At 33.9% G+C, this 10,753-nt stretch overlaps 1 protein-coding gene and 1 long non-coding RNA gene across 14 annotated transcripts in view; one reads left to right on the top strand and one right to left on the bottom strand.

The window, feature by feature from the left end:
- Positions 1-7,643, bottom strand: part of LOC128228845 (phosphorylase b kinase regulatory subunit alpha, liver isoform-like) — a 43,298-nt gene extending 35,655 nt beyond the window's left edge. For all 13 annotated transcript variants that reach the window (XM_052940363.1, XM_052940364.1, XM_052940367.1 and 10 more), the window contains exons 1-11: positions 7,450-7,643; positions 6,285-6,443; positions 5,704-5,920; positions 5,325-5,407; positions 4,711-4,791; positions 3,950-4,090; positions 3,639-3,743; positions 2,588-2,764; positions 1,859-1,954; positions 1,403-1,510; positions 235-313 (exon numbers count right to left, since the gene is read on the bottom strand). In XM_052940363.1, coding sequence (XP_052796323.1) covers positions 235-313; positions 1,403-1,510; positions 1,859-1,954; positions 2,588-2,764; positions 3,639-3,743; positions 3,950-4,090; positions 4,711-4,791; positions 5,325-5,407; positions 5,704-5,920; positions 6,285-6,443; positions 7,450-7,527 — 1,324 coding nt within the window. In that variant the 5' untranslated portion in view covers positions 7,528-7,643. The remainder of the gene's footprint in view (positions 1-234; positions 314-1,402; positions 1,511-1,858; positions 1,955-2,587; positions 2,765-3,638; positions 3,744-3,949; positions 4,091-4,710; positions 4,792-5,324; positions 5,408-5,703; positions 5,921-6,284; positions 6,444-7,449) is intronic.
- Positions 7,644-7,691: 48 nt separating this feature from the next.
- Positions 7,692-10,753, top strand: LOC128228847 (uncharacterized). Its single transcript, XR_008259990.1, has 3 exons — positions 7,692-7,842; positions 9,163-9,337; positions 10,401-10,753. It is a non-coding gene; the product is annotated as an uncharacterized LOC128228847 (long non-coding RNA).

The following is a 10,753-nucleotide window of genomic DNA, read 5'->3' on the forward strand; positions in this document are numbered from 1 at the left end:
TGGCCAGATCCAAATAGGAAATTTCTTTCAAAGCCTAAATATGACAAGTTACTTCTTGGAATATTTATACAAAACAAAATAATTAATTTGTATCACACAAATTGATGTTTCTTTTTTTTATTCCTAATTAAGAATAATTGCCATGACTTTACCAAATACTGGTGTGAAAACATGAACTCAGCAGAACAAAAGACAATGCCATGTCTTAAACATGCCATTGCTTTAGTCACCTACCCTGCACCACGACATCTGGTCTGGGTTCTGTGATCAGTCGTCTGTTCAGAGGATCCAGTTCTCCGGGAGAGATAAATTTCTACAAACACACAAAAACTTATCATTGACTTTCTCATTCTTATTAATATAAGCTACAAGATTTTGTTGTGAATTTTCTCGTACATGTACCGTATATGAAATCCTTAAAGGTGCAAGGTGCCAACAGTTAGTCTTTTTTTGCCTAGATTATCAATGGGTATATCTTAGTATTTCATAGTTACTAGGGCTTGCTACACACATGATAAAGGTCAACATCAACTTTTGCATCAACATTCAAATTTATGAATGGTTTCTAGGATATCGCCACCTTTAAAGTGCTGGCAAGGCATTGAATAATATAATGCCAGTAAAGACTATAAGTATCTTCCATGGCTGTGAGTGTAAGATAGGTTCATTCCGACCCAAGCGTAGGGTGTTTTGCGGAAACGAGGTTTACCTTGTTTCCGCAAAACACCCTGCGCGAGGGTCGGGATGAAACTATCTTACACGAGCGGCTATGGTAGATGCTTTTTCTCCCACCTCAGTTAAACAAAATTAATTAAAAATGTATTTTTTGCTGGAACTCTTTTGTGCTTAGTGAAAATAATTGCGTATGGATATGCGATAGCACGTGGTTGTCATGGATACGCGCGCAGTGATCAAGTTAATGTTTATAGTCATATCGGTCTTTTTAAATAATTCTAAGGAAAATGAAGCATTATTTCTTGAATGGTGCGTGAAAACTGTTTTATGGGGACATTTGAAGCGAGAAATAATTAATTAGCGTTCTAAATATTACCATAAGACAAGATTTCCTTGATGCTACTGACGACAGTCTTCAACAAGGGAGGTTATTATAATGTGGTGACCGTTAATAGAAGTTCCATACGGGCATTTTATCTTCGCCCGTGGGCAAGATAAGAATATCTAGCATGGTTAAATTATTGGATCTACTTATCTGAGGTGGGAGAAAATACTGACATCAAGGCTGGGATATTGACTCATTTCATTTTCCTGACTTGCTCACAAAACTTTATTCCACATTACCTCTAAAGATGAAATAAAAATTCATCTTGATTCGTGATCAATTAATGATTGAATATTATCGTATACAAACACAAAGTTTTTTTAAAATATTATCAATCAATACCTCATCAACTAGTCTACCGAGGATGTACAGTGACTGGCCCCACATATGTAGCTTCTTCCCAGTCAACTGTCGCACCTGGGAGTGTGGGTGACGAATCTCCTGCTCCACCTGTATACAAATTAAGCCCTCCGTATGAATATACCTATATAATTAACAATTATAAACAATTAAAGTGAAAAAAAAAATCAATTTGAAATGTGTGATGGTACTTATCATATCACTGAATCTTTTCCAATATACTGAAATGAAAATGAGATCAAATCTAAAAAGAGTATTTTGAGACAAGATAAAAAGGCAACAACTTTCGAAATGTGGATATTCCCATGATAAAAGTAGGTAAAACAAGGTTGGCTCTTTAATCAGATTTCACATGGCAGGACAAATCATATCTAAAGAACATTTTCATGGCTAAGAGGAAGTTTTTTTCAGCCTTACAAAAAATATATATCAAATAACCTTATCCTTCGGCACAGAGTACATTTCTGGTATGGAAGGTATCCCGTCCTCGGACTTAATGATCAATGGTTCCAGGAGCTCCTTGTATTTCTCAACCTGTGAATGGAAATTTAAAGAGAAGTTTGCACTATTCATTTCAGCATGAGTACATGTGTATATTTATCAAATACAGTAGACGTATATGTCTCAATTAAATATTCATAATTTAAACTCATTTCTTCAAGGAAGCTTTAAACAGATATAAGCAATTAGCTAAAACAATCACGCTAGAGTACATTTTCTAGGTAGAACCAACTACCGGGGATCATTTTGAGAGTCCATGAGAAAGTTACCCAGGAAAGCGATCGTTACTACAACTTCTTGGGAGAAAGGCTGACACCAAGGACAACCCACTAGTGTACACAAGACCACTTCCACATAGTAACTTATATATTTGCTAAAAAAAGCCTACATCTTTTTGTTTGGTCTCAAGCTTCCTTTTGCATTTTTGACAATACCTAAGACAATGAATATTTCTTTTGACAATTTTGACAAAGGACAATCATGAGTATAAAATGAAATGACGGCGAAAAAGAAGGATTTCAGTGTTTTGTTTGCTGTCAAATTTAGTTCCATGGTTATTAACATTTATATGGATGATTCTGAATGGAAAACTAAACGTTAAAACTTGTTCTTGTTACTTTTTACCAAAAGAATCTTGATGGATTGGGTCTTAAAATAAGCACTCACACTATCAGTATCCCCTCTATATAGGCCGTCAAGTATGAAGTAGGCGTAGAACACGGGCCACTGGTTCTCTATCTTCTCAAACATGAGCAGCTCCCATGGCTCGTAGTGAAGTCTGTTGGGGTCCTCTCGCGCAGTTTTATACCCGTCTCTTAGGAACCTTATACATCCGTGTTTGCCCTGTTAAATGGTTAACAATACAGATTTATCTCTAGGGGATCCATACACAAATGATGTAAAGGCCTTATAATGAACCTTTTGTTTCACGAGAATCTCAAAAATCTGTATACCGGTAAATGTAAGTTACCTTAAGGGTTTTAGCCAGGTTTTAAAAAGGACAAAGTGCTGTAGAAAAGGGCAAGGGTGTTAAGGGAAAAAGGCACCTTGTTTCAGGAAGAATTTGAACATTACAAATTTCATAGAAAATATTAGGAATTGTGTTAACTTTAATAATATTGAGTATCAATTCGGAAATATGTCAAATTTGTATGATTTTATAATCATCTTTGAAGTTTTTCAAAACAACGATTATTTGATTGTCTTTAATTCTATGAATGCAGAAAGGTGCCAATACTGCTCTCCATGAGGGCAAGTGTGCTACCAAAATGCACAGGGTGCAGCACACTTTCACCACTCTATACCTTGAAGTCAGTTATGTTGACAGTATTCATAACCATCTGAACATGATGTTAAATAGTGTTCAATTGTAAATTACCTTCAAAGGTCATGTTTGACAATCAAAAAATGTTTCACATTGCATGGGCACAGTCATTTTGATTTCTCAACGGGAAACTGTTATTGTTCAGGTAAATATTTCACAATGAAACCGATAATAAGAAGATGGTAACAGTTTTGCAATGCAAGAAATACTATACTAAATCCAAGCACTAAATGTATAATTTTGAAACTAATTAACAGGGCCCTATTGCAAAAAAGAATCTCTCAAAAAAAACTCTGTACATTAATTTATTGAATAGAAAATAAGTATAGCCTGTAGGGTGTTGTTTCTTTCATGAGAAACCCCCTAGGGTAAAACATAAATCTATGTACAAACCATGAGCTTTTCCTCAATTTCCTTCCTAGTTCTGTTGATGATTTCAATGTCGTCGACAGCAAATGCTGGAAAACTGATCACAGTAATGAGGGCAGCATCTATCTCCTGAAACAAGGTACAAAAAAATATTGTGTAATATTCTGACTTTATACTGTTCAAACATTAAAGAGATAGTGTGTATACATGCACAAGAGAACGATTTACATGTATATCTACACAAAATTTAAAGCAAGGATGACAGAGGAAGGGCCTCCCATGTGTTACAAACTTTCTATATACTTCATTATTTAACTGTTACTTGAACACAGTACCTTGGAATTGGATTCCCTAGGCAGCATAGAGTGAAGAATGGCCTGACACTGCTGAGCCTCGTCTGGTAGGGCATGGATGACTGAAGATTGGCCTCCCCGCGCTCCAAATAGGTCAACCTCATTTATCGCTTCTAATGCTGCCTGGGTTTTTTTTCAAAAAAAAAAAAATTCAATTAAGAAGCAATATAAGCATAAAGCAATGTTTATAATTTATGACATTCATTACTTAGAAGTAATTGATTGGTTGACATGATGCAGTAGTTTTATTCTATCCACGTTAAAGGGACTAGACACCAGATGATACCATTGCAATAAAAAAATGACTGTCAAAAACTTGACATTGTTGCATACAACGCATTGTATCTTACTTACTGATGTATCACATCACTTACAACACATGCATCTTTCACAGTTTTTTCCAATGTGAAATTTACTGGGGTTGTCTACCACGTAAATTCCAGTAAGTTTAAAAAAAGTGTTGTATATTTATCTGTATATTCCATTATTCATGTAATATTATGTATTAACGGCCTCTTACTAGCTAGCATTGACAATGCTAGGCTTCTTTTGAGGAAATACTATATTTGCTCATTTTTAACCATCCGGTGACTAGCCCCTTTAACATGTTATAGTGCTCCATCAATATATTGAATATTACACTTTCTCAAAAGACTTACCATCAATGTAGCAACTACCATTCATTAGAATTAATCTTCACTACCTAGCACATCAATCTATGATGACAAATAAAGTACATTTACCTTTGCCATTCCAATAGAGCTGGAGTTGAGTTCTGGAAGACCATGGTTTGTTTTGTCTCCTCTCTCCCATATTCCGTAGTCCTAGAAATATACATACCAGTACACTGGTAAAATGCCATTTGCATGTTGTATATAAAAGTTCAGGCATTTTATTGCCAATGATTATCATAAGTAAGAGCAAAAACATGAATTATGCTGTTTACTCATGAACTAAATACATACATTGTTTTCTCTTTCAACAAGGATGAAGTACTAAATAAATGTTAGATACCGGTAGTGTTTTGTTTTTTTTGGTGTGGAAAAGGTAAACACTTGCAAATGTGTTAAGGCAAGATCTTGTCTGAGGTATATGTTTATAACATACATAATCATACATATTTTACCTCGTAATTTATTGTTAGAAGTAATTGCAAATGAGCTGCATCATGGGTTATTAAGCCAACAGTTAGAATTCTTAACTTGATTAAACATCACACTGCATCTGCACTCAGAATAGATAATGAACATTAATGTTACATGTATGTCCATATCCCACTATTGACGAAAAGTTGGCTTTGGGCCAAAATTTCTACATTATCATTATGTTGCCACACATTTATAAACGAATGACTTACTGGAGTCCTGTATGCAGTCTCAATGTAGAACACCAAATTCTGGACAAAAGCAACCTCATCCAGAGTAAAAATGATTTGTAGACCTACAACACAGCAAATAGAAGATGTCTTTATAGAGAAAAAAATGTACTTGAGTAATTGATGACAAGCTATGAGTTTAACTCAATTACTTTTTGAGCTGTAGAATAATATTTCTTTAGGAATATTGAAGAAAACATTTAATCATCCAATCAACATATTCTATAAGAAATAGTCTGAAATGTCTGAAAAAAAAAAAAATACAATATCTTTCCTATTGATACCATATTCACCCCAATTCATAAAATAAACCAATGCTTCACAACAAATGCAATTAAATGCATATAAAACTGAGTCAAACCTGCCGCTGTCATCTGAGCTAGGTATAAAATAAACAGTGATGTGGCATCAATCTGGAGGTGACCCCACTCCTTGTCGCCGACCACGGTTTTCCCTGTCAGACTTGAGTATTTGGCATGCAGACAGTCTCGGGGACTCTGGGTTTTCTTGAACTTCTCCAACTTGTCCACTTGGAGCATCATACATCTCAGTAGGCCTCGCATCAACTTCACTACGGACTATAGGTAACAAGAAATGCAAAATTAAAGGACTACATGCATAATTTATAAATGCTTGACATAACTATATTTACATATTTTGTTTATCAAAACAACAATCAAACCTTAAGATTAATAGAATATACAAGTTATCATGACCACTTGAAAAGAACATTATTTGTCAATTTTAAAGTTACATTATTTTTTATTGTTCTATTCCAGCAACATATAACTTGTGCTGTCCAATCAAAATGTTTGAATATTTAAAATTACATGTCATTACTGTTTTGGATATATTGGTTCATTTCCCTTTTATTTTAAAATTCTTTTATAATCTATTTATGTCAGAAAAAAATAGAAAATATAATTGCCATTAATCTCTCACCTGTTCCAACTCATAAGCTTTGGCCAGATCTTCATCCAAGTCAGCATTTTTCCTGTATGCCAAAGCAACACCCCAGACTGCCAAAATGGTGTACACATTGTCTCGAACCCAGGCATGACTGCTATGTTCTGCTGTTCCGAACAGTCCAGTTACTGGATTCTAAATGTCACCATTTCAAAATAATACTAAGTAACTTGTAAAAGATAAATCTGTCATTACATTTAGTACACATTTAAATTTTGTTTAAATGGTTCTGAGGATCTATATGAAGACAAGCTCGTCTTGGTGCAAGAACGCAATATCTGCATCTATCTGTATATACTGGTTGAGTTTGTAAATCCGAACAGTCTATAAATACCGAACACCTGTTAAATCACGCATTTGTTTACCTTGATCAATAATTTGATGATCTAGATCGATACAAACGCTTGCCTTAGCAACGAATGCGAATTTTCGTCAAGTTTAGGTCAATAGGTGAGTATTTTTCTTATAAATCCCTGTCAAACTCCTAATCAGGTGAAATGTAAATATGCAGCACGCAGGGAATGACGTCACAGATTTTAAATCGCACTGTAATCAATATCATGGGTAAGGAATGTTCTTAGATTTTTGAAGCAAGGGAAACAACACAAATTTTCTAAGATTAGATTCTGTTCGAGTTGATTTCCATTCCCATTATGTGTTTGATTAGAAATGAAAACAAACTATGACGGAATAGCAATCTATTTTTAGATAAAATATAATTTTAAAAGCGATCGGGATTTACATACTCCATTTCACCGATTGAATGGTGATTTACTGTGCTTGAAATGAACGTTTTGCGTTTTTGAATCAAACTATATGGTGAATGCGTACTTCAGCAGAGGCTGAGGTTTGAACCAAACATTATTAATGCCACGTTTGAAGTTACTTGAACCAAAACTCGCAAAGATATTGTTAAAAAAAACTGTCAAAACTGTTCGGATTTACAAACTCAACCAGTATGCAGTTATTGCATTATTGCACAAAGAGGACAAACTGCTATGTGAACAGGATGATATCACCATTCTAAAATAATAAACAGTGACTTGTAACAAAAAAAATTCATAACAAAGTAGTCATTTCATCAAAATAAATTGTCATAAATCATTATCTTGTATTGATGTAAAATATCAATGACTGTTACCTGTTGCTTCAATATAGTTTTAGTCACCAATCGTTGGTAGTAATCTAGCCGTACCCCAGAGTTACTCCTGTTTCTCATGATGAGCAACTAAAAAGTTAAACGAGAAGACAAATTTCTGTGTGAACAGAACGTGCCATTTTATTTCATAGGAGAAAAACATCAACCTTGTCAACTTTTTTGGCCAACTCTGAATGTCAAGGCCAAAGTTGTAGAAAAGTTCGTATTAAAACATTGTAAATTGAGAAAAAAAGAAAAATCTAATAAATAAATAGTTTATCAATGAAAACATTTAATTAATTTCTTATCTATCTACCATAATTATGCAGATAAAATAACGTATAAACAAATTCGAACACAACGACAGAGTCATTTTTCTCAAGGACTTTTTTGACGGTTAGTATAGAAATACGAATATTTAGCTCTGTTTCACAATTTATAAGCCGACATACAACATTAGTATATAGTTTTTTCGATTCCTTTATTTGAAATTCCTTTATGATTGTTATAATTATAAATTGCTTGCAATATGTTTAAAGTAATGTATTTTCGCGACGTAAACTTCTGACATTTCGTTCTTTAACTATATATTTTTTTACCTCTCAACGTTTGAGGATTTTTGCATACTCATTTTAAAGCTGTGATTTTATTTCTTAGGCTGCTAGAAATTACTTTGATGCTTGGCTTAATTCGATGATCGCGGGTTTCCTCCGAGGGTAAAACTGTTGCCCTCGCTAAAATCCCCCCGAGTTCCTCTGAGTGGCTGGCTTACCGCCGAGTTTCATATGAACGATAGCGTGCGAATCGTCAGATTTTATGATCCCGCGGCGGAACTCCGAGTCTAATCAGATAAGCAAGAAATCATTCTTGTTTAGAAGTTATTTAATTTTATGCTTATGCACATTGCTAAGCTTTTATGCTGATGCACATTGCTAAGCGTAAAAAAATCACCTTCTTGCAATTTTGACTTTGACCGCGCATTCTGCTATGACTTAAATATACGAAGCATTTTCATTGCAAGGCTACCATAGACTTTCCTTGTTTTAATGACGTAACTGGAAAAACATTCAAATGTTATCCAAAGTGAAAGTAGAAATACTGCAACAAAAAACGTTTTATTTGGATAAATATGCGTCTTACTCAACGAGTTTTTATGGGTAGGAATGATATTTTAAGCTTCTCTTTGTAATGCATGCGCAAAGTTTGCATGTCAGTCTGTTCTTAACGTGTTTTAGGGGGGAAAAATCCGTTGTTTTCAACCTCCCAGTTCTTTCGTAATGGCGAAGTTCAGTTTCTGGTCGGTGCATTTTGTTTAAATATGCCGTAAAGGTCAATCTTACTAGCATAAAAGTTATATTTTTCTTGTAGATAGGAATCTTACCTTATCAAAACAGTAAAAATTATTAGATTATCTCAATTATTTTAGAAACTATGCTCTATTGATTAGGTCCGTTTGGAATTGATGATTTTTTGCACATGTTTACCTTATATTTATTTATATATTATACTAATTTTCTTTCATGAAAAATTTTGGAATAATTTTTTAAATGACATATTCACTATTTTGACCAAAATAAATAATAATAATAAAAAAAAAATGTATGACTGTCTCCAGGCAATGTGACGAGCACCTTTGTTAAACTCAGTTCATGTTTTATATCCTGCAAGGCAAACTTGCTGACAGTGTGTAAATGTTTAATTTTTATTCTATTTCAGGTCAAGATGAAGCTCACGGGCACTGTGGGTAGAGCATGGGGAAACATTGGCCATGTCAACAGGATGGTCAAGTTTGGAACTTCGCCGTATGAAACGAGAGCATTTCCCTCAATCATGCAAAAGCCATACAGTGTATTTCTCCGGTTTAGGAGACAAACCTTGCTTGTTATTCCCCGTGAGTATCACTTAAGAGTGTCAAACTCTCTTCTGTTTGCATTTCTTGCTTGTCTTTTGAAAACTAAACATACTTTCATTTTGCATTGGCTTTTGTCATCCTCACCCCAAATGAGCAGATGTTTGAAGCCATTCAAGATGTTCACACAATACTTGGTGCTATTTGTTTATTGACCTTGGGCATCTTATAACATAATGACTAAATGTTTGTTAGGTTATGAACCTTGATTGTCCGATCAATTGGAGGAAAATCTAATACATGTGTCACTGAAGTATAATGAGCAAGCCGAGAAAGACGTGTTTTAAAAAAAGTCAATGATAATAAAGTATTTCAGAAATATTTAAATGACCTGTGAGATTCTTGAGTTAGGAAAATGACTTATTGTAGGAAATAACTCGAGATGTTTCATGAATACCACCCCTGGTAAAATAAATGCATAAAAGAAACCTGTTTCACCTATTAAAACAAAAAGTTTATTGACTTAGGGATGTGATTTTTCTGCAGATTTCTGCAGATCTTATGGCTCTAGGGATAAAAAAAATTTTAATTTTAAAATTGATAAGAAAATAATTTGATGCTTTTGGTTGTTACTTTATCTTCTGTTAGTATTGACACTCAAACTCAAGTTTGTTTCAAATTTGAAGTCAGCAAAACCCTCAAAAAGGCTTCTAAAAAGCCAGTTTTGCAACTGTGGAAGGGTGCTTCACCTCTTTTGACCCCCCAAGTGCCACCAAAACCCATCACCAAAATTGTTTTAGCCCTTCAGCTGCCAGGTCAATCACATCCCTGAATTGAAAACTTAAAATATGATTATATAAAAAATTCTTACAAAATCTACATATGGCAGTTGAAACCTTATATTACTTCATTTAAACACAATTCATTACATTTTCTGTCTTGTTTATAATGTTCAAATTATTGAAAGGGCTAAAGTTATTGTTATTCTGAAAACTATAATTTATATAGTTGTAATTTAAATGATTTAGTGAAAAATTGGTTGAAAGACCTTCAAAATATCATATGTCTTTGATCAGTAGAGTAATGCTTTGATTATGTTTTTCAGCTCTATACCTTACGTATATGGCATACAAATACCTGCAAGTGGAGAGTCACAGATTTCGCAGCAAGGATCCCGCCGAGTTTGCAAATGACCAATAGACTATTGACACTCCTCATACACTCTGCTAATTGGTCAAGTGAAAATCACCAAACATGTGACATGGCACTTCGTGTTTATATTCCATCAGAAAAGTTGAAAAAAAATATTCATTGTGTTAAAGCACTATTTTATTGATGTAAGGTAAATTATGTAAAGAAAATCCCTTGTTAAAATGATGTGAAGTGAAGAGTCTTATCTATTGGAGTGTATTTATTTGAATTCAAAATTTAGTTGTGATATAAATAAAATATACAAAA

The sequence above is a fragment of the Mya arenaria genome, chromosome 3 (genome assembly GCF_026914265.1).
Source record: "Mya arenaria isolate MELC-2E11 chromosome 3, ASM2691426v1".
In the NCBI taxonomy this organism is placed as follows: Eukaryota; Metazoa; Mollusca; class Bivalvia; order Myida; family Myidae; genus Mya; species Mya arenaria.